Genomic DNA, 25,060 nt, shown 5'->3' on the forward strand with positions numbered 1-25,060 from the left:
CTCATCCTTTGATGGGATTAGCTACATAGCAAAGTGTGCTGCCACCTAGTAGTGATGTTTCAACTTTTGGCTTTGTAGTAATAGCTCAGATATAGGACAAAAGAATTCTATCAGCTGAAGCAATGTATCTTAAATTCAAAACCAAACCAATGGTAGTAGGAAGAGCTTTTCACTACAACTTTTTATGACCTCACGTGGCAAACACTGATGCAGATAGTTAACTGTGCAGGTCACTGCTGTTAATGCGATTACTCTCATTTGCAATGTAAGTGCCTTTATTTCAAAGGACCAGACCTTTGTATAAAATTGTTTCTTGTATACATGAAGTCAAAACTGAATACCTAAAAAAACGTACAGAAGGTAGATTATCCCACCCTGAAGTAATACATCAATCCTATCAGTGAATGTACGGTTTATTGAAAGTGTAGCATGAAACACTTTACTGTGAATATAAATTTATAAACAGCTCTTGATGTATGTGTTGTTTTTGGCAAGGCTTACCAAATAATGCAATTCACAGTACATTTAATTTAGGAATGTTTGCTCATTGATTTTTATATCTTTTTTTTTTTTAAAAAAGTTGAACTTCCAAATCATACATGACCAATTTTTGTCAATTATAAAATATTATGAATTTGCAACCTTTTTATTCTGGTACTCAAAGAACTGCCATCTATTTAAAACTGTACCTTTATCATTATTCACAAAGTTTAACAAAAATAAATACAATTTTGAGGTTCTCTTTGGCATGTCGTAATTCAAGGCAATAGTATCTTTTAGCAGCACAGTGCAAAGAAAGACAACATACCATACAATGCACTACTAGATTCAGCCTTACAAGGAGAAGAGAACGTAGTACAATGCAAACTTTAATGTCAATATATACAGAGCTTTAAAGAAAACATTTTTTAAAATTAAATGAAATAAATACAATATGATACAAAATCCACAATATGCTTAGAGAAAGAAATGACAGTTACAATATCTGATAACGGGGACCTTTTGTATAGTTTCATCTTTGAAGTACCTCAGAGAGCATGTGATTCATTGCACGCTGTTTTCAATTAATGCCCTTTTGTATATTGAGATTTATAGCCAGTCACGTGCCAGAATAGTTTTAGCTCTAATCAGAGTATCAGTGCAAGACGCCAAAGTGCTTGGGATATGATGACACTGCAATTAGCAAATGCTGCTCATAAGCCTAATGCAAAACATACAAAATAGGAACACTTTGTCCTGCAAAGGAGATCCACCTTGAGCATGTTTTTAGTTCTCACACACACACGCAAAAAAAAAAAACAACCAACCCCACAAACCCAGATCCAATGTTATTCAAACTCATTATTGGTAATAGGCTATCTCCCAAATCTTAATCAATAAGAGACATAATCAGAGATCACTTATCATTTAAAGCTTTCAAAGTAAGTTGCTTTCTTTATATAAGAAAATCTCAAGAAAGCCTGTCATCGATTAACGGGGAGGGGCAAGGGGGCAGGTGAGCAACTTTATTTACATAAGATACTGTAATACTCAAATCAACTTTAGCTATACACTAGGGCATTGGTTTTTGTTTTGTTTTGGATTTGTATTGTTTTGTTCAAAGGAAAATACAGGCTTATCAACAAAATAATTTTGGGGAGTAAATGTTTGAGAAAATACACTGAAGTAGGGACAAAATTTATTCAGAGGGTACTTAACTAAAGAGAAGTAAATGCAGAAGGATGGTACATGGTGTGTAACAGTGTATGCATGTTACCAATAGGTATACCAATACATACTCAAGAAAAAAAAAATGAGTGAACTTTCAACGAGCAGCTTAAAAAAGCCTGTAGAGCTGTGATAGCATTACATAAGGACCCTATTATCATGGCTTAAGAAGCCTTCTGAAATCTGCTCCTCCCTCCCCTCCCATAAACATTAGGAAAGTTTCAACTCTGGTAGGATTAAAAAACTTAAGTGCTACACAAGTACATAAAACCCCAGAATAGCATTGATGCATGAGCCTTATTTCATTTATATGAATCAGGATAATTACTATATTACTACGTAATTCATTTAACCCAATCCTTATAAGCTCTCCTAACTTTTTAATTGCAACATTTGACAGCAGAGAGAACACTAGATGCAGCCATCTGTCACTGCAAATGACCAGCATATACTGCAAGTAATTTCCAATTGCTAGATGTAATTTTAACTACTGCACAAATTAAATTCTTCAATACATATATTAAGATTAGCTTTGGAAAATGAATTATAACATGGAAGACAATTCAAGCTCAGTATGACTGACTTGGGTAAGGTTTTGGATACCTTCTCTGAATGCTAGCAGAACATTTAAAACCATGGAACACGGGCCTCAACTAGAAGTATGCTTAGACCACCTACACCTTAGGCTCTTTACAGGGTCAAGAAGAATTTACTACTTTTAAGCATAATGGGAAAAATACACGACATGCTAACAACAGCATTTAGACAAGCCACAGAACAGTAGCTTCAATGAATCTACCCCGTGCACTGGTGTGGGGACTCTTCTTTATGCACCACTGGCAGATGTTGATGCCACTGCGTAGCTTTTGAATACAATACAGGAATACAATAGAGTTCTTTGGTTTTCATCAAAAGAAAAACTGAAGATGATAATTGCAATATCCAAGGAGTGAAAAAGAAGCAGATATGTCAAGTATGGGCTCCAGCTACAGTTCAGGTCTGTAGGTATCTACTCCTTTCAGTGAAAACCACAGACTGCTAGTGAGAGCTAGCACTCATTTATAACTGCCGTTATCAAAATCGGAGTATATGTCATTTTGCTGGCAGTAACGGAGATCACATCCAAAATATCAGAGCAGTGAAGAAAGTTTCTGTATTATAGTATGACCATACCTAGCCTTGAACTGTGAAGAGATGATATGAAGATGAAATACATTACACTAACCTTTCACTCCAACCAAGAGCATGTTCAATAAGTGTTCTTCCATTTCAAACACTGAACTGATAATGCATCATCTGTTCATGAGTATTAATAATTGACTGAACAAAATCTGAGCTTGAAAAAAATATGAAGTTACAAAAGAAATAAAGATAATCATTAAATACCATATTAGAAGTAAATGTGTAAGAACTCTTTTGTATCCCCGTATATCCAAAATGTTTCAAAACCGATATGCTGAAATATTCGTAGCAAGTTAACTTCTTCCCCTCAAGTGATTTAAGGATTAAAAATCAGCATACGCTCATCTTGTCAGATATAAGGATGTTTGTCCATATGTTTTCCTTGTGATAAGACAACTTGTTAACGTTGCAGTCACTGAAAACTTGCCTTTGCCCCAGGAGTACCATTTGCACTAAAGGCTAGTAACGATATAAAAACACACCAGGGATAAACGTATAGATGTTTAAAATTCTTTGCTAAGAATCAGAATATCCATCTTGTTTGCACGTATTTCTTCTAACCACCTTTCTTTTGACAAGAACTTGAGTATCTTCAGCTGCTTACAACTGTATTTGTGCAAAATGCTTTTAAGGTGCTTATAATGTGGTGCTTCTAAGCAAGTTAAAAGAAAATACCAATATAAACACTGTTAAATGATTCATGAATAAAGCCATTAAAGACCGGCTGCTACCTTACGGGAAAGCTGAAGACAATTCAAGTTTGACATTTCAGTTCTGTTCCACTCCTTGCATTACCCTCTACCAACACAGTTTTTACTAGTGCATTACAACCCACGTTATACCTTGACCTTGGTCAAGGTAGCTTATTTCTACCACATTTATTCTACCCCTCTCTACTCAGTGAATTCAAATTCTTCTGGTAATTATTTATAAGTTGACAAACAAAATTACACAGAGACTGTAAATGAGAGGTTTACACAAATACTTCTGGGTCAAGGTCTCTGATAATAAAAAGGATGAACCAACTGCATAAGGCGCAGATTTAGTACTAAACAATAAGCTTTCCAGGAAGCAGTCATGTTCTTTGATAGCTTTCAAGCATTTCAAACAGGCACCTCAAAATCAGGCACAAATGGCCCCAGTATGTTTCCAACATCTATCAAACACTCAAGAAATTTAGTATGGGGTATGTTCTGCATGATACAAATAGCACACCTATGTTTGCTATATTCATTAAGTCTCAAATCTACATATATTCATACCTAACTATTTGGCCAGATAATTTCCATCTTCCCCCACCACAATAGAAGAAAGCAGCTCACCTAACAGTACTTTCAATGCCACCAAGTACTTCACAGGTATAAGCAAAAACCAGCCAGCACCCTCTGCATTTTAAGATCTGAGTTGCTATTGCCATTCTTGGCAGTTAGGCCAGAATTCTTTGGAAAGCTTTTTCTTCCTTTTCTTCCTGTCTTGAAATGCAGAGTTCTGCCATCATAGATGTCTTGTAATTTGCCAAAGCAATCGGGAACAGGAAAATTCAATGATGGCAGATCAGTCAACTACAATTTTTGGTCATTTGCATTCTCCAACTGTTCACAGTTTAACTGTTGGTCACTGATATACTTACCTAATGTTTAAAATGTGTACCATCCTACTATGTCAATACAATTGTAATGTCTACAACTTGTGAAAATATTTTACTTTAAGCTTATCATCTCTGAATATATTAGTTCCCAGTCTACGAGCAGATGCAAGTCAGCACTGGATTTGAGTCAGAAAACTCAAAGGTGATTCTGGCCCTGAGATTTGTTTCCTGTCTATTACAGCACGTAGAAAGAGCTGAAGTCCTAACACTAAGACAGAGAGAACAAGTGAGTGCCGGCAACAGGATATTGTCAGTAACTTGCCCATAACTGTGAAAATTCTTGGTCAAAAATCCCTTATCTGGGCACACTGCAAGGCTTATTTATTTTCCCAAGCTACCCCTACAGTTAGGGGAATAGAATTTTGCATTTATGTTCTGTAGTATTTGTACATGCGGCTAGAGATTCAGATAGAAGCAATGTTCTATAAAAATCAAATAAATAAAATTAAGATCCACATGCCAAGTTTGTTATAACAAAGTGTCAGTTTGTCTCATACACCAAACATACTAAATATTGGATATATTCAGTGGAAACAACTGCCAAGGAAACAGTAATATAGCCATTGTACAAATGGATAGGCAATATATATATATATATATGTTTAAACAAAACTGGATTGCATGATGTTGTCTTAAAATAAGAACAATATTATTTCAATCCTTAATTTTGACTGTTTATACACATACTTACTTTCTCCAGCTCAGTGCAGGACACAGTACCGTTCATGGTAGTAACTAGAAATGTTCATTTTCCTGTAAGAGGCCATTAGTTAACCAGCATTTCTTTTGGGTCACAAGTGATCAAATTGATTTTACAGGTAAATTGCGGGAACTTACACATTGCTTTTGTTTATATTTTCCACATAAACGTATCAGTTACTGGCACCATGCAAACACAGACCTGTCAAATTAGCATTAATGCATTTAATATTGGCATAATACATCAGTCAGGTTTTCAAAGAAGTAATGAAAAAGATAAATGAATTAAGTTGAATCAGTTAAGTGTCCAATTACAAAATTAAGAATTTGTCCTTCACAACAGGATTTAAATATGTGAAGAAATGAAAAAACTTACACTGACACTTTTTTATGTACAACTTGGTCATTGACAACGGTCCCCTAAACCATTTTTTTTTTTAAATGAACCCAGCAAAATTATACAGAATGTGAAATAATATTTGCAACAGATCTCTTAAAGGACGGTGTAGAGAAATTCATTATGGTGTGTACCTGATGTCAAATTAACAGATACAGCCTGTAAAACAACACAGTATGAACCTGTGGATTTTTTTTTTCTTTCTTAAAAAAGGACTTTTACAGAATTCAAGTAGTGTAGCAGGAAACCATAGATGCCTTTTGATCACAGGTCAGGCAAAGTAGAGCCACTTATTGGATTTTCCCCTTGCTTCTGTTTGCTAAGGTGTCCCAGTGGATCTATAAGTCTGTAGATGTTAGCTTTTTCATGCTCCGTCGTTGAGCTAAACTCGAGGCTGCAACAGGCTCTAACACTGGCTGAAATGTCTTGTGATTCAGTGCAGAATATGTAGCAGCCATGGCTCCCTAGAGAACAATGAATTACATGAAAGGTTGTAAACATCTTTTTTTTTCTAAATCAGAAAAAAAAATCTATATTAAATTCTTACAGAATTCTATAAAAATAGGGCTTACAGTAGGTCATATACATTTTCTAAAGTTTGTTCTGAAAGAAAAAAAGATTTATTGCTGAATCCTTCAGGTTTCTAAGCATGGGTGTATGACATCTTTTTCTTTCCTGTATATTTCTTCTACATACCTTAGATGTAGCAGTAACCTCTTAATGTGGGTCAGAATCAGTATCTTCCAAGCAATATTAGCATCAATTTATCAAATACAGCCACTTAAGTGGCTATTCAGGTTCTGACTTATGAACACAACATAATTAAGACTAGCTTTCACAGGTCTTTGCTTTTTAATCCTACAAAACTGATGGAGTCTTAAAAGCTGTTCACATATATTAGAATTTTCTTGTGCATCATAGGTCAGAATCACAGATACAAAACAAACAGATAAAGCAAGTGCAAAAACTGTAGCTAGATTGCTATTTTTTGTTGTTGTCAGGAGACCGTAATACAGTTAGAAACAAATCTTAAAAGGTTTTGTGGAATCATAGACTAATATACTATTCTGAGTTGGAAGGGACCCAAGAGGATCGAGTCCAACTCATGGCTCCACACAGGACCACCCAAAGAAAAAGTAAAAATAAATCAAAACACATCTGAGAGTGTTGTGCAAATGCTTCTTGAGCTTGCCATAACCCCTTTCCTGGGGAGCCTGTTTCAGTGCCTGAATTTCTTGAGTAAGAACGCTAGGGGACCTGTGGAAGTCTCAGATAACTGTCTGAGCTGGCTGCTGTATGGCCAAAGCTACCTTAATCTTTGAAAGCACAAAAGGAACAAACAGAAAAGTCTTAAAAAAATTTACTGATTATTCGTCTGCTTATTGTAACTTAAGTAAGGATGTACATACTAGCAAAGAGAAAAGAAAGCTAAACACAAAAATCAGTTTGCCTGCAGCTCCAGAAGTGACCCAAATCATTGCACATCCATCAGCTCAAGCAGTATTCACTCCCCATGTTTACCTTTACTAGATGTGGTGCATCTTGCCTGTTTAGTTGATAATGTGGCAACTGGTCCCTACATGCTATCCACGAATGTTTTAATACTTGCTCTGCTGTATACCTCTGATGCGGATCTACATGAAGCATATGCGATAACAAGTCCTAGAGAAAAACAAACACATACTGTTCAGTTAAAATAATCTTAATACAGACTATAAGACATTAATTATTGCAGTAATTTAAAAAGGATCTTATGTGGCAAGGATAAACAATGCAAACACACAAATCAGCAGATAAATTGGATCATTTTGTGCCTTGACACTGCAGAACTCTGAAAACAATGTGGTGTACTATAATCAGTTTAACAGAGCAGGCCTTTATTGTAAGGAAACTTACTGTTGCTTCCATGTTTCATATTTCAATTTGTTTATAACATGTCTAAAAGACCAGAAATACTACTAAAATCTAACAAAGTGCTTATGGAAGAATATTATTGGCAAATACCTTTCCTCATTCCTACTATGCACTTGAGGTCTGCAACATACTACAGTTGAATTCGTATATATATTCATTATATACTACAAACAATTTTTTCCTTCTAGATATATAGAAAGTAAAACCAAACAAGAATGAACATTTGTTTTTCGCTGTTTAGAAGTATTAGTAACAAGCTAGGAATTGTAGTGTTGGTCAAAAGATAAGTTGGATGGGAAGTACACAGAAAAGACAGGAATAGCTTGAAAGAAAACAAAATATGAACAAGCTGACAGAATGTTCCCTTTGTTTTAGGTACAAAATGTTAAATGTTCTCGACTATGCGGAAGTGAATTACTTGTGCGAAGGCAGAATCAGCCAACAAGTATTCTGAATCACTCCTATTGGGATGAACAAATAGCATAGTCCCAAAGGATTAGTTAAAAAAATTAATATTAACACCAAGATTTATAAAAGGTAAAAATAGTGACTAAGATACCTACAGAGTAGGCCAACACGAAACCCTGAGAACACATACAGCAACTGATATGCAATGCATGACAGCATCTTTAAACAAAGCAGCATAATCAAGCTGACAGACTATTTGCAAAATATCCAGATATATCAAATTATTAGTTTAATTGCTGAAAGTAGTAACAAAAACACAAGGACCTGAGAACTTCAGTGTCAAACAAGTCAAAAAGAGTGAGCTTATGCTACAGGAAAAAAAAAAATACAAAAACTAGTTGGCTACTATAACATAACTGTAAAAAGACGTCCTTCCATTTAAGTAATACCACATACATGTGGTTTTGGTCCAATATAAACAAAGAATTAAATGATTAGGAAAGTTTATACAGGGACCCATCCTATCTAAAATGGGTATCAGTGACCTGGGTGAAGCAACAGAGCACACCTGTCATGTTTGCAACAAGAACTGAACCAGAAGTGTGGGTAAAGAGCTGATGAGTTCAAGGGCCAGGCAACCACCCAAGAGGACCCAGGCAGGATGGAGTTTTGTGCCAGCCAGCACCTTACAAAATTCAGTGCAGAAAGCAAAAATTTCTCCACTTGGGAAGGAAGAAATCCTTGCCTAGATACAAGCTAGGGACTGACTGTTTAGAAAACAGCTTTGCTGAAAAGGACCTCGAGGTCTTCGTAGGACAGCAAGCTGAACTACCACTGTGACCTGCTATCCAAGAAAGCAGACAGCATCTTGGGTTGAAGCACAGCAACTACACTGAGGGAGGTGATTGCATTCCTTCAGTCAGCACAGCCAAAGAAATGGAGATAGAGGACAAAATAAAACAAGAGGTGTTCTGGCTTTAAATCAGAAGAAGCTTCTTCCTCATTAAGGTAGTCAAGAGAAGGCTGCCTGGGCAGGTTGTACAATCTTCACCCTTGGAGGTTTTCAAAATCAGACTAAATAAAACCCTGAGCTATCTACTCTGATCACAAGCTGACTCTGTTTTGAGCAGGAGGTTGGTGACCTTTGTTGTAATAAACTTTGCAAACAAGACTAGCAAACTAGTGTGTTAGATTAGTCTATTTTATGGCACTCAATAGATGTTTGTTTGAACTCTACAAAATACAAGGAAAAAAACAAAACACATTTGTACCTTTGCTGCATCTGAAACAGTGTCCCAGTTGCCTCCACTTAAGGAGAATTTTCCACTGCCTATTCGTACCAGGATCTCCTCAGGAGTATCATTAGGACCATTTGCAAATGGCGTATAGCTATTGGAAGGGAAAAAAAATGTTAAAGAAACTCTTAAAACCTCATAAATCATTCTGACAAGTTATTACACTACTGACAGTAGCACACTCTATACTATCAAATAAAGCATACATTAGATCACCGTTTCATCTTTGAAACTATTATTTTCTTTTTCCCTGTAATTGTTACTCAACTGTTACTCGAGTAGAATAAATAGTAACACAGCTAACAAGATGTTTTAAGTATCTTAATGATACATCCTAACTAGTGCAGACTTTCAAATCAAGTGAAAATGTTTCATAAAGAAAAAAATGTGTTAGATAACCAGAGCAATTAAGTAATCCAAACCTAGAACAGTACCTCAATAGAAAGCCTAATGAAGCTGGAATAATATAGAGTTTGGGGTATGTATGCACATTTTAACAAAGAATGAGCAAAATGTATTTACATCTATGACTTCTGGGAAAAGCTATAAGAAAAATCAATCAAGATTTGTTTTTTTAATTATTTTTAAGTGAGTTTGGGAGGCTTAAACCACAGATTATTGGTTTGGGAGGCTTTTAATAGTTTACTGGATTTCCTGTAAATTCAGATTATTTTCCTATAAATCCTACTGCAGAGAACAAAATGAAACTGGCAATTCTGAAACCCTTATCTTAATGACTTTTGAGTCATTCATTTAGATATTCAAAAAATACACCTTTTAACAGTATCGGAAGTAGTACAATGTTTTGGCATCTCCTATGGTCATAGCCGAGTACTAAGTTAGTTTTAATTTTTAAAAAATAAAATCTCACTCAAATTAATTACATCATAAAACCCCTCAGATATCATATCAGCGTGACAGCATTAATACATGTTAACATGTTGTATCTTAGTACTCTGAAAGCTCTACATAGAAGTCAACCAACAAAGGTTTAGGAAGTATCCCAACCAGTTTAGTTGTAGTACTTCAGATGATGAGCTTAAGGGGAACAAAATGGAAAGCTAGGAAATCAAGTTGGACCATTCTTCTCCCTTACTTGTTACCTGCTGTGTCTTTTGTTCAGACAATGTTTCTTACACATGCGGGCAGTGTAATACCCAAGATCTGCATGACTGCATATAAATCATACAGGAAACTGAGTTTTGATGACAAAACTCTAGTGGTGGTAGTGATTTTACCAGGAGAAGTTCAGTATGATCAAGAAGTTTCCAAAAGATAGTATTTATAGATAAAGACGGAAAAAAATACTTTACCTGTCAGAACAGAATTCAATGGCAAATTGATAAACACTATTAATTTTTGAAGTACTTTCTAGTCCTTAATGAAAGTTTAGAAGTTTAGAAAACTGAAGAGGTTACAAGCCAGTTCATTCTGTAAAAGGTCCATGAATCAAGGCTGCGGAAAGAGATACGAGAGGATGGACTACAAGGGTAGGGTGGGGAGGACAAAGGGCAGAAGGAAAAAAAGAAGAAAACCAATACATGGTTTTACAGACTAAGAGCTCTCCCCTAAAGCTAGGGAGAGTCATTGGCAACCTCTAGTCACGTACTAGGGAAGACAGAATCCCCGAAACAACCTGCAAGATAAGCCTTGTTTATGTACACATATATAAACTCACAGCTTCCTGTTCCTCTTCAGAGCCTTTGTTATTCTGCATTCAAACCAGTGAGGTAATATCTTACAATTTTAATAAAAGCATGGATTCCTGCAGCATGCTGTAATTTTAGGTAAACAAAATAAGCTAATATTTCTCACCCTGCCAACATTGTGTAAAGAAGAACACCCAAGCTCCATATGTCACAAGCAGCATCGTAACCTTGTCGCATGAGAACCTTTTTTTTAAAAAAAAAAGTTAGAGACTTTTCATATATTAAAAAAAAAAAAAGCTACCCTCCACCCTCAAACCACTACACACACAGGCTGAGGAAGGATAAGTCTGTCCCAATACAGTTTCAGAGGCTTCATTTCTTGTTCAATATACAAGTTACAGTAACTATTGACAATATTTCTGGTTCTCAGAAAGTCGTCTTAAGATCCTTAACAGGCAACCATCTTATTTTTGAGGACAGACTCTACTATTTTTAAAAAGACTTATTATAAATACATATGCACTAGTATTTATAGACACATCTAAGGAAAACTAGCAGGGTAGGTTTCTGTTCCGTTTTAAAAACTGCTGAAAGGATTAAGTATTTGATACATCAAAACCAGTGTGGACAAACTGCATGGCAGCTTAAGATACCTCTGGTGCCACGAAATTTGCAGTGTAGCATGGAGTTAGAAGTAGTCCATTTTCTCCTCGAAGTTGTTTTGCAAATCCAAAATCACAAATCCGGATAGAATCAGCATTATTTGAATCATCCGTATATAAAATATTACTAGGTTTAAGGTCTCGATGCACTACCTTTAAAAAAAGATATTTTAAAATATTTTATTTCAAAGATGTACAAACATACATACATGCAAATTTTACAATTTATAACAAATAATAGGTAGAGTAAGCTAGAGACTAACACTTCCACACAATTATCTAACTTTCAAGTAATGAGAATTGTATTTCAGTAACCTCATAAAAAAGCATACTGGCTCATAATGCAACTGGAACATAACCAACTCGCAAACAAGCATAGAACAAACATCTGCCGTTTCATAGTGAAGTTAAAAGGTTTGCAGAATAATTACATGGGTCACTTATATTGTCTTTTATAGAAAATACTCAAATCTTACCTTCTGCTGTTAAAAAAAAAAAAGCCACTCAAAGCACATAACCAATAGCATTTGTTAATTCTAAGAGCTGTGAATAAAACAAATCACTCACTCCTTGGCAGTGCAGGTAATCCACAGTCTTAGTTATAGTGTATAATACAGCACTAGCCTCTCGTTCCGAGAAAAACTTCTGTCTGAGAATTCGATCAAGCAGCTCTCCTCCTTTCATCAGCTCAGTGACGAGGTATATGAATCTACCGTCATCATACACCTGAAGAAGTTTAAGAAGCACACATATATACACATATATTCATCCAGATCATCCATAATTATAGAACCTGAAAAATCTGAAAATTACAGACTAGATTGTTCACCCATTCACGTATATGAACATAAAGTGCAAACAGCAGGGGCTGTCAAATTTAATTCTGCAATTCGAGAGCTTTAAAGCATGAATTCTAAAGAAAGCTTGTGTCGTTCTGTGAGATGTTCAGATAATAGATTATTAAATCATGACTCAGAATGACATTTCTTCAGTCTAGGAACTTCTGTTTGTAAGAGGAGACTAGCTCTATCACTCCCTATTCCTCTTCCCCTCCAGAGGATTTTTAGCTGCTGATACTTTGCACATAAACGACACATGCAACAGCTTTTTCAGATTCAGATCACCAACACTTTAACTAATTATTTGAAATTAGACGAAATGACTTTTTAACATGTATATCATTTCTCACTTCATTAAACAATCTTTATAAAATATTGGTATCAGGACACTTAAAATACTCTATACTTTACTATATATACTGCTGTCAATATATTTTGCTATGCAAAAGAAACGTAAACCCCAATAAACTCCCTACATCTATATTTATATATAAGTATGTATTGAGTAGTGTGTAATAAGAGGTAGCAGAGATAAGTACATACATCCTTTAAAGTAATAATATTTGGATGCTGTCCATAACGCATGAGAATCTCAATTTCTTCTGAGGGATCCCTCTTACTTTTATCAATGATCTGCAAAATACAGTAACATGAAAACAAATTTTGCAACAGTTTCAAAAATGTCAGGAGTTGATTACTTCTTATTAATTGTGACTAATTCATCTTCCAGCTTCACATCCCTGTTTACTCAGTTCTTGTTCTATCATTGCTACCAGTTAAATATATTAACGCAGCCTAATCTGCTCCAGTGGACAATGGAATTCACTCAACTGCCTGAAGCATCACTTCCCTGCAGGCCAGTCCCAACCTACTGGATCTCATTTATTTTACTTCAGGTGTGCTCATCATACAATATTTTCAGGCTTCAAAACTGAAGTTTCAAAATTAGTTCTTCAATGCCACAACTTTACCCACAAAAACAAGAACTACAAAAGCCAACATGCAATTTCAGTGAAAGAAGAAAACACTGTTTTCGTTTCTCACTGCATATAAACAGCTACAGTAACTGTAGAATTCATGCATTTAAACATCTGCTATGCGATCAGTCAAAATTAAATTCATTAAAAGTACCTTTACAGCAAACTCCATATTTGTAGCTATGTGTATACATCGCTTGCAAACAGAGTAGGAACCAACACCGATATCTTCCTTCAGTTCATATACATCAGTAAACTGCACACTGTTTCCATGAAGTTGCTTTAAAAAACAAACACATACAAGCTGTCATCTAAAACAACAAGAATCTATACACTATTTCCAGCAGCAAAAGTTTTTCCTGCTTGCCCATATCTCTTTTGAATCCTCGCTCCGGAAATGCAGCGACTTGCTTCCCTGCGCCCCCAATTCTGGAGTTAAATACCCTGGGGATTGATTTTAATAATGTGTATTTTATAATAGTCTCCACAACAAAAAAAGAACAAACTGCAAACACTACATACTGGTTAATCTTTGGCATTTGAAAAAAGGTTTACCAAATAAAGAACTTTTACCTGTACTATTGGCAGTATATTGGTGAGTGGTGATATTTTATGATCTTCTACAGTAGTAGTTGCAACAAAACTAAATCCTTTGAAGAGCTGATGTGCATTCGCACTAGGTGGGACTCCTGGAGAATCTAGTTGCACACACATTTGATTAGCATGACTAAAGCTTAGCAAAGCTATTTTTTGAACATTCAGTACAGATATGTTAGAAGAAACACTTTGAGGAAAGAGACAAAAGTAGCACCAGACGTTGACTTAAGACTTCTATCCAGTGATCTGTCTTATGGTATTTCAGCATCACACAACATAAGTACTACTTCTATGTTTCACCTAAAACTGTAGAAATTAGTGTATGAATGTATCTTTTTAGGAAGAAATTTACTGAAGCACAACACTATTTATGAAAAATAAAGATCATAAAGATCATAACCGTGTTCAAGGACTGCCTAAGAGTGCCCATACATTTTGCTACCACAGGAGTATACATATAGAAAAGGCAGAAATGAAGCAATAAAAAAATATTCAATTAGTAAAAAAATACGAAAACCAAAAAATATTAAGCCAAATTTACCTCAGATTCTATTATGTGCACTTTTTAATTCACTGTTTGAAACTTCAAAATAAGCACAGCTTGATAATTCTGTGTAGCCTATCAGAACCACAGACACTCTCCAAACAAATATGACAAGTGGTTTTAAAAGTTGGATGTAATAGTAGAGAAAAAAATCACGTAAGAAAACCTGAAGTGAATACACTAATCAATGAAAATCAGCACTTACTGTCTTTCTTCCAAGTTCACTTATTTAGAAATTTTCCTAGTGCAATCATCTAAGAGACACGTTAAAAGTTAATTTTATAGGCTTCTTGAAACTAGTTGAGAGGTCTTTGAAAATAATTTAATGGTATAGGTCCTCAGTGCTCTGAGTGTTTTGCCCTGAACTTCTCAGGAGTTGCTTTATACACAAAAGGGAACTTAATATGTGAGACTCACATTCAAACAAATTCCATTAAGTACTGACAATAAAAGAAAAAGAAAGCTTGGACAGATTTAAGACAAAATTAACAGGTATTCCCTTTATAGCAGAACAGGACATGCCCTCTACCTTCCTTGTCATTATATCTAGGGAAAACATAATTAAAAGAAAGTTAAAAAGTTAGTTGTATCTTAATAATAAATGCTACAGTTACTTTATTAAGATGGTATTGGGTTTACATCGTTTACCTTTCCCTACATATAAAATTTAAATCTCACCAGCTCCAGTCTTCTATTTTAGCCCAGAAATGCCCAATAAAAAAAGTAACATTTGTCCCCTATAGTGCTATAAGCCTCACCAGCTTATAAAAGGAGGATGCACAGTTACCTTTTGGTGTTTTTGCTGTGAATTCTGGATCAAAACAAAAGGTATCTTCTGGTTTTCCAGAAGCAGGTTTAAATGGGGGTTGAATTTCTCTTCTGAACAGTTTCTGAAGTAGAAAAACAAAGTCATTTAATTAAGAGCGAACGAAGCTTCCATCATTGCTGTAATTTTGTCAGGATAGAGGGTAAGCAACTCAAATGTCATTGTATTAAAACAGTTTTCTGAAAAACTGAATAATATATAGCAATTAGAGAAACTCAATTACATATGCAAAAACAGAGTTATATTTATGTACCTTTCATTTCAAATGCTAAGTGAAATGTTACCAAGCAAGTCAAACAACACACAGCTTTTGCTCTTTTGAATCTGCCTCATCTACCAGATTTGTCCTTTTTAAACTAGGGTAGCAGACTGCCATTTATCACCAGTTCATCTTGGGCTTATTCAGAGAACAGCCACAGCACATCTTCTATCAGTCACCTCAGACTGAGTTCACTGCTATTTTGGACAGTTTTTACCACCCTGAAATATCCACTCCAAAGGGAAGGTATGCAATGCAGTCTTTGCCTCTGTCTTGGACCCAGAACAGAAATAACTCTCACAAGCAAAGGTTTCCCTCTTGGCAAGAAACCGCCAATTCCCAAAACTACTCCAGACTTTTCCTGACCTGCTCAACTAAGTCACAAGGAGGGAAGGAAAAGTAGAACAAAAGCTCATCGTTTTCTTCTCCTTTACTCAACATGCTTTAGAACAACACTTTGCCAACTGTTATCAAAACAGCAATGTAAGTCACATTTACAACGATGAGTCTCATTTTATGGAAAATCTCATGTAAAATTATGTCAAAGTCCCACACAAAGTTCATGAAGTTGAGAACTTTTTTGGGGGCATTTTTCTTGTGCTGTCAGACCTCATACATGTAATAAAAGAGCAAAAAGCACACAAAACCCAAAACCAAGAACACACAAGCAAGAGAGACCTGATTTCATCCCCAAAGAAAATGAAATAAAATACTGAAGTGTTCATTAGTACCACCATAGCTAAATAAATATAAAAGTTAGAACTCCACAGTTTTTGAATTTGCTTGATGGTACTCATTTTGAATTCAGTCCCCTAAAAGCAACAACAAAAACAATAGATAACCTGAAACCACATTACCACACCATTCTCTTACCAAGTGTACTCACATAAAATAAAATTTTCCTGATACTTTTAAGAATCTGCTTGCTAATCAGAACTATGTAGATGCTGCATAAACACAGCTAGAAAGCCACCTTTTCAGACGGAAATATAGGAGATACAGAAAAGGATAATGTTAACAGGCTTTAAAGAACCAGTTAAGAACAACAGTAATGAGCATTGCATGCGGTCACATCAGCATAGCAATGTCATTCCTTGCGCCTATCCTTCTCTAGGCATTATAGCACAGAAGTGTTTGCAGAGTAGATATATTTGATATAGAGCACCTCATTTTGTGAATGTTTCTGGGCAACACATCTCAACAGGCCCCACATCAACGTGCTTGCTAAAAATTAAGAAAGCAACCATGGACTTGTGCAGGCTTCCAATCACCTCAAAGCACGGGAGTCAATACTTCAACTGTACATGGAATACGACTGATAAGATAGGAATGCACTACAGCTAACTACAGTTAAGTCAAAGAGAACTATAGTCACAGCAAGGTTTTGTGACCTGCATGGAAGGCATGAGACATGCTTGTACTGGATGGACACCTACTCTAGAAAATGATTCTTGCACACAGGGAGTGCCAGCACGCTCTCCAACTACAAATGTTGTAACTGACAATTTAAGCTTTAGAATGCTGCAACTCTAATTATTAAACAATTAAGTGTCCAATTTATAATTGATTACTCTTTATACCATACAGTTCCAGATGCCAAGTAAGGTTGCAGTAGAGGCCAGAATCTAAGTCAGCAGTAGTGCAGTGTTTATTGTGCCCTATTCAGAGGCAAATACCTATATGCTGTAAGATAGGCAAAAATTAAAAGGTTTTATCATTCCGATCATTTCCTACTTACATTCCAGTCAACAGTAGAAAAAAAAGGATGTCTCTTGATTTCTTCAACTCCATCTGAACCAGCTCCTGAACAAAGAAAACACTGAATTTAAAACATTTTGAGGGTAAAGTCTTTGAACAAAACTGCAATACCGTGTGGTGTTGTTGTTTTTAAATTTGTATAGGCATGGTTATATGAGGCATATAAAATAAAGCGCATTTGCCTCCCTGATGAGACATACAAGAATAAAAGCCACCCATAAATACAGTATCAATACTCCTTTACTCCGACACTGTCAAAGCTTTGTTCTTGCTGCTAATAGTAACTGGTTCAAGAAAGTAATCATCCATTAGCCAAACCCAGAAAGTCACGACCCACGCTAACATGAAATGGTATCAGAAGTCAAGTCTTACCGACCATCAACACTGGAGCTTGAAGAGTCTCCAGCAACTGCTTTCTTTAAATAAGAAATTCAGCCCACCTACTTTTATTTCAATGATGCAAAGAAGTGAACCCACCTAATCTATTTGATGGGTTCCTTTTAAATAACATTCTCAGAAGACTTTGAGCTTCAGGGCTGAGAAATTGAGGCATTCCAAGTTTTGCCCTAAACAAAAACAGAAAATGACTACAAGAAAGAAATTTATCTTACTAAAAAAAACATGTGCATAAGCTTCACTGCATAATTTAGTGTATTACGGACCTATTCTAAAGTCTTGTCTGGTGTATACATTTAACTCATTAGCTTTAAAGTTTCACATTGTACGTGAGTGGTTTTCAAAAGCAAACAACCCACACCACACAAAAAAAAAAACAACACTCCCTTCAAGATCCCAGAACAAACTTCATGCTAAAACATAGCAAAGCAATTATCTCAGGAACACATAAGTATTTCAAGGATATCTTCATGCCACCAGTAAGTTATCACCAAAATGTCTACCAGAAGCAAGGCGCAAAGAGACTCACCAAATGCAGAGTTATTTCCAATTTGCTATTAGCCCCTAAAGTGATCGCTAACATTTAACAGTTAGTATCACTATAAATTCAAACTGCCATATGTTAAAAAAGCTTTCCTCTCATCCCTTCCTTGAATATCACCCCCTCAAAAGGCCCAAGGCTCTGCATGTGGTCCAAAGGAAAGTCTTCATTAACTAAGCACAAATAAAGATGAGAACATGTTTGCCTAACAACTTGCTTCAGAAGTCACCAGTTTACCCAGTTTGTCCTGTTGGACAGCTTGTGCTGCAACTGAGGTAATGTAATATAGAAATGTGAGCACGTAAGTGCAGTCTCCATATACATGTCCATAAAGCAACACCTGATTAACTACTGCTTACAAAATAAGGTATGCTACAACAGTAGCAAGAGTATATAACAACATGAATGGCAAGTAATGCTGTTCCAATTCACTGTAATGTTATTATCTTTATTATACACCTACAATGAAAATACAAGTTTATCCCAATGATTTTAATTTCTGCAGATACTTAACAGAATTTCCATAGTCTGGGATCTAAACCTTATTTATTGTACATGTGCACGGAGGCAGTACGATGGGGTGGCTTTTTTATTTCTCTGGTTTTAATGCTCTCAAGCACAAGGATTTAAAACAAGCTGTTAGACACATTTAAATTATGTTTTCTGATATTCTAAAGAGTGAGAAAACATACTTACTTCAGTATCATATTCATAGTTTCATTTCGATCTTTACCTTGAAACGGTAGTGTACCAGTAAGCATTTCAAACTGAAAAGAACAAATGTTAATCTAAATCAACACTTTTCCCCCAGTTGCTCAGTGTTAAGTACTATACTGTTTCATATTGCTACATTAGGCAAACTGACTTGACTTTTAAGAGATTATATTATCAAAGAAGTTCACAAATCTAAAATTTTGTTTTTAAATTGTTAGTTCACATTATAACAGTGGCAGTTGTAATGATGATTAGGAACATTTCACAGCCATGAGCTACTTTAGAGTAATAAAATCTCCTCCGTACCTTAATTTTAGACATTGCTGTACTATGAAGGGAGCAAGAAGAGTAAGTTCTAAAACAGTATTTTACTTTTAATGTCTGTATGTATATTTCAGTTTGGTTCTCTAATGCATTACAGCAAAAGCATAAGTACTAGCATTACTGACTCATTACTCTTCTCCACTCCAGCAGTATTCAAACTTACTCTTACAAAAGCAATTAATATTCCATCAAACCAAGTCTTCATCTTTTTTTCTTCAATTATTTTTTGGAAAATAAATATACAAACTGAAGTTTCACACTATGACTATGACTATTCAAAACAACTAAATTGACCAGGTGCATGATTTTTCAGGTTCCTAGTAAGTACTCCTTACCTAAGCAAGTTAAAAGTAAAATTTTATTCAAATTACTTGCTATTTCAGTAGCACTTTGGTCATCAAATTCTCTCCCCCCCCCTCACCCAAGCATTCTTAATTAAATCTGGACAAGTCTGTTCTAGACACATTATTTCACATTCACTTTAGACATATGCAGCATATTTGTGACCTTTAAGCAAGGTAAGCAGCGAAGCATACAGTACCATAAGAACACCAAAGGACCACCAGTCAGCACTCTGGTTGTGCCCTCGCCTGTTTACTACTTCAGGTGCCATGTATTCTACAGTACCACAGAAAGAATAGGCCTTCTTCTCTTGATCTACTGATTCTTTGCTGAGTCCAAAGTCTACAACAACAGCATTACAAGAATATAGCCAGTAAAGAACTTCAGGAAAAAACAATACTGTATATGGCATTTCAAAATGAAAGCGTTGACAGCTTTTGTTTGCTTGTGTTCAGGAACATTATGTTGTTATCCTAATGCTTCATGAAACAAGAAGCTGCACATATCTAGAGGCATCAAACATTTAGTTTACTATATGCCACCAAAGCCATTCTATAAGCTACAGATTAGCCATCAATATTACTCAAAATATTAATACTTCAATATTGAAAGTGTTACATATTCAGAGCCTTAAGATAAGCAAAAGATCTTTTTCTGCTTGCTACCTGCTTTATCCATACTATCCAGACTGCATGCAAATAAATGAGTTTCAAAGATCGTAGTCTGCATGCTCTGCTATTACTGAACGATGAATTAAAGTCAGACTAAAAATAATGTTGTTATATAAGACAATATAGTTCTGCAACATGAATCACAAATTCAGAAGTCTTAAATGCCAGAATACTTTTTTCCTTCCTTGTCTATTCAATGGCCTTGCTGAAACAAGTCCTTGATATTGGCCCAGCTCTCAAGACTCTCAACGTTCCCTTTTACGAGAGGGGAAATGATGGCTAATCAACGATACCCTCAGTCTTCCCACTTTCAGAAGGAAGTGAGAATAAGACTGAATTGGATTTAAGTGTATTGTTTGTAAGTTCCACCTTAAATGTAATTTCTTAGAAGACATTTCCGTTGTTCCCTATAAACCATTTCCCTGCAATTTCATATGCATTTAAGAGTGATAATCCTGAAATGCAATAATAATTTAGAAGAGGTCTTATTTTGCACTAAGAACTTTTTATAGCAAGAGAACCTATGTTCCATTTATAAAAAAAAAGTCTCAGCCAGCAACTTCAAGCCCGGATCAACAACTTCTTGATCTTCAACTAAAAGGCATTTCACAGTAAACCTTGACATAGCTTAGAAACTTTCTGAACTTTAGTTACTAAAACACAACCATTGGAACTAAAGTTCCTTTAAAATAAATCACATTCAATGGCTGTTTTGTATTATCAGCTATATTTCTTCTATTTTAACCACAGTATTTAGGATCTGCATTTTACAGCAATATTACTGCTAATACTGGAACTTGATCAATACAAAGATCAGCCAAAGCGAAAAATAATTTCTGTGGAAACTGCATGGACATCAGGATGTGGTAAAAGAAATCATCTGATACAGTCTCCTATAATCTAAAAATGCTTCAACAGAAGTACTTAATGGTACATAAAGAATCATTATACATCAAAGAGATACTGATTCATATAAAACTCTGACCAATAAGAAATTCTCTAGGCAGCTATGTACTGGCCTCACGCTTCAACTATCACTATACGTATCTTAGGTTTGTAACTATAAGCTTATACAGAGATATACACAGAAAGTGCTGTACTAATAAATATTACCTACCTGTTAACTTGATATGTCCTGCTTCATCAAGCAAAATGCTGAAAATTAAAATTCACATTCACCGATACACATAAACAGGAATGTTTGCATATAACATTTAAAATAAATTAGTTAATTTTGATCTCCAACTTCCACCATTAAATTAACAAACCAGTATTATTGCACTTTAGTTACAAATGCATTTTTATAAGATTATGTAAACAATGTAAAAATATTTTTAATTTTTTACATCACTACAGTAGAAAATGCAAAGCAACAAGCAAAATACACAGAATAGTGGTAAAATACATTTTACTTTACTTTTCTGGCTTCAGGTCCCTGTATACAATTCCCAAGCTGTGAAGGTGATCCAAAGCAAGGGCCAGTTCTGCGAGGTAGAATTTCACATCTTCCTCTGTAAACATAACCTAATAAGAACTGTATAGATTTACCTTCTGATCTTGTCTTCAGTTTTTAAAACTGCAAACTAAAAAAAATACTCCTGTGCCTAATTTCAAAGTAAGTTTTAGAAGTACCCCATAAACTGGTAATTCATTAATTTAACCTAACAGAAATGATACAATAATACATGCTAATCATCACAATAGTAAACATCAAGAACAATCTGCAACACTTAAAAACATTTGCAGTTACCACAGGCAACTAACTTTTAAGATAATGAATTTAATTGTTGCATTTGGTGTTACTGATCACCAGCATTTTCAGTTGCAATCCAATGTAAACTGATGCTGTCCACTGCATCATAGACTTCAATATATCAACAGCTATTTTTGTGTCACTCGTGCGTCTCTGACCTCACACTACCAACATTTAGAAAAAAATAGTCATCTACAGCCTTGGAGTAACAATTTCACTTACAAGCTACTTTCTGTGTCAAATTAAACACAGTCAATTTCATTCAATTTTACCACAGAAGACTTCAATAAGTACTCATGTCATTTCCATAGCCAAAACTCTCATACCCGCATTAGAACTTAAAACACCAGCAAAAGTGTTTTAATAACCTCATACTAATCCCTACTAACTGAAATAATCCTCGTGTATGCAAAGTATGAAATACTATGGGTAATTTACACTCGTGTTATCCACTGTTTTTGTATTACCAGGCACTTTTGAAAACATCTTTTCCTCCTACTAGGAATTAAACCTGTTCCTGAAGTGAAACTGGATTTTGTTTAAAAAAAAAAAAAAAAGGGTGGTGGGGGGGTGGAAGAGAGTTCATGGCCTAACATACTGAGGATATGACCTACGTGCCGTTAAAAAAAAATCAGCCAGATACATTCTTAAATCAGAAAACTGGGTTATCTTTTCTTAACCATTAGCAATAAACATTCAAATTTTTGAAAGCACTGGAAAGCTCTCTAACTGTGAAGTTGTTGGGAAATTTGCCATTTAAAATTTAGAGCTTTATGGAAGTTTTGCAAAAAGAAAATAAAAGCTTAAAGACGGTCATAATACTTGCCATCAAATATTTATTATATTAAGTTTAAGATAAAACAAGGCCAGGCTGCATCATATTCCCTCCTCTGAAATTCTTTCCCATTAAGACAGAAACAAAAAATTTTAGTTCCAGTTAAATGCCAAAATGAGATGGCAGAGGGGTGTCTTAAAAATGCTTGATGTTCACAGTTCGTGAGATTAAACGTTAGGATTTATATTACAGCATTATGCTGCTTTGCAACGCAGCAGAAACCTCTTACAGATATGGGTTTCCAAGAGCACCTAAGCTAACTGTGAGCATAAGAACTATACATCTGCTTTAGTTTTGATGAATTTTAATTTACTTCAATTGGGTTTCCAAGCAACAAAACATTTTCAGACAAAAGGACTGGCCTCTGTAGATAACAGAGAAAAGCTTAGGCTACTAAGCAGTACACACTTAAGGTTACAGCTCATTATTCTACAATATGTAAGGAAAACCCAACTAAGTTCTTAAAAACTTGACTGTGACAAGAATCACAGTGGAAATAGCTATAAAAGAGAACCCTATACCGTCAAAGAAAATCTGCTGAATACTGAGTTGAGATAAAATTTTAGGTACTTACCTCTTTGGATAATCGCGTAAATACATCTCCTCCCCTGAGAAAATCCAATATTAAATATAGCTTCCCTTCAGTCTGAAAGGCTTTAAAAAAAAAAAAAAATCAATAGTTGTGCATGACAAAGATGATCTACAAAACAGATCTAAATGCTTTTACAACACGGAGATGTTAGAGAAATGCAATATTTATGTTTTGGCACTGACATAGTTCAGCAGCCAATACAAATTTACATGAGTTACTGATTTTAATGAATGATTACTTGCTTGCTTCTTCACTGAAGATAAACTTGGTCATAAAAGATCATTAGAATACTGTTCTTTTATTTCTCCTTTGCCAAACAAAGAAACTCCAAGTATGTTAATGACTGTTTCATTTTCACTCAATGAAAAGTAAAAGACTCTGCAGAACTTCTATGAATTTTCCAGGAAATCTTTAATTTCAAAAGTACCTAATCTAAAAAAAAATTATTGTCCTGGTTTCAGCTGGGATAGCTAATTTTCTGTCTCGTAGCTGGCATGGTGCTGTGTTTTGGATTTAGGATGAGATTAATGCTGATAACACACCGATGTTTTAATTGTTGCAGAGCAGCGTTTATGCTGAATCAAGGACTTCTCAGCCTCTCATACTGCCTGCCAGCACAAGCAGCTGGGAGGGGACAGAGCCAGGACAGCTGACCCACACTGGCCAAAGGGATACTCCGTACCTTGTGTCGTAATGCTGGGGGGAGTTGGCCAGCGGTGGGCTGCAGTTGCTCAGGGACTGATTGAGCATCGGTTGGCTGGTGGTGAGCAATTGCATTGTGCATCACTTATTTATTGTTCTCTTCATTGTTATTGTTTTTATTTTCTTCCCCCCTACCCTCCATCCCCTTTCTTATTAAGCTGTCTTCATCTCAACCCACAAATCCCTGCACTTTTCTCTTCCATTTTCTCCTCCATCCCGCTACAAGGTGTTGGGGGGAGTGAATGGCTGACTGCGTGGTGTTTAGCTGTCTGCTGGGTTAAACCACAACGTATATACTTACCTGCATTTGGGTTCCCTCATTGACCCTGATATTTAAAACTGCTAGAACTGAATTTGGGCACTAAAGTGGACACTAAATGTGAGGAAAGTTTTTCTTAATTAAATCATCTTTGACAGCATATTTAAACTCAGGAGTTTATGCAGTTTGGGTATTTGGGTATTCTCCCTTCTGTTTTGGGGCTTGCTTTTTGTGTTTGTTTTTTAATTAAAAAGGCTTTCAGAAAAAGTTAGAAATGAATCTGTTATCTCACTGCAAATTCAATATATCTCAAGCCAATGATTTCTAATTTTTAAACACAGGAGGCTATTACCAAAGTTACAGACCATCTCACAACCAGCTAGTCACTAGATACCAATGCTAAGATCATCTGTCAGAGGGTCCTATGGTGGGAATGATGGGATGGCCTACTAGTGTTAGGACTGAGAAGTAATTAAAGAATGACTAGATTTAGATTCTGAAAACCCAACCAGAAGTTCTATAGAGCTCTTATACTGCTCTGAAGTGTACCTCTTAAATATGAGATACTCC

At 35.4% G+C, this 25,060-nt stretch overlaps 1 protein-coding gene across 4 annotated transcripts in view; it reads right to left on the bottom strand.

Annotated features, from left to right (window-relative positions):
• Window positions 1–740: 740 nt before the first annotated feature.
• The window catches only part of RPS6KA6 (ribosomal protein S6 kinase A6), a 41,677-nt gene continuing 17,357 nt past the window's right edge, over window positions 741–25,060 (bottom strand). For 3 of the 4 annotated variants that reach the window (XM_035324694.1, XM_035324691.1, XM_035324692.1), the window contains exons 6-22: window positions 23,512–23,591; window positions 21,767–21,873; window positions 21,467–21,504; window positions 19,878–20,020; window positions 18,995–19,065; window positions 17,839–17,927; window positions 17,342–17,406; window positions 15,306–15,408; window positions 13,951–14,075; window positions 13,532–13,657; window positions 12,944–13,033; window positions 12,129–12,287; window positions 11,553–11,714; window positions 11,066–11,142; window positions 9,227–9,344; window positions 7,155–7,295; window positions 741–6,097 (exon numbers count right to left, since the gene is read on the bottom strand). In XM_035324694.1, the coding sequence (XP_035180585.1) occupies window positions 5,972–6,097; window positions 7,155–7,295; window positions 9,227–9,344; window positions 11,066–11,142; window positions 11,553–11,714; window positions 12,129–12,287; window positions 12,944–13,033; window positions 13,532–13,657; window positions 13,951–14,075; window positions 15,306–15,408; window positions 17,342–17,406; window positions 17,839–17,927; window positions 18,995–19,065; window positions 19,878–20,020; window positions 21,467–21,504; window positions 21,767–21,873; window positions 23,512–23,591 (1,820 nt within the window). In that variant the 3' untranslated portion in view covers window positions 741–5,971. Of the gene's footprint in view, window positions 6,098–7,154; window positions 7,296–9,226; window positions 9,345–11,065; window positions 11,143–11,552; window positions 11,715–12,128; window positions 12,288–12,943; window positions 13,034–13,531; window positions 13,658–13,950; window positions 14,076–15,305; window positions 15,409–17,341; window positions 17,407–17,838; window positions 17,928–18,994; window positions 19,066–19,877; window positions 20,021–21,466; window positions 21,505–21,766; window positions 21,884–23,511; window positions 23,592–25,060 lie in introns of those variants that run through there. The other variant, XM_035324695.1, reaches the window with a different exon arrangement.

The sequence above is a fragment of the Oxyura jamaicensis genome, chromosome 4 (genome assembly GCF_011077185.1).
Source record: "Oxyura jamaicensis isolate SHBP4307 breed ruddy duck chromosome 4, BPBGC_Ojam_1.0, whole genome shotgun sequence".
Taxonomy (NCBI): Eukaryota; Metazoa; Chordata; class Aves; order Anseriformes; family Anatidae; genus Oxyura; species Oxyura jamaicensis.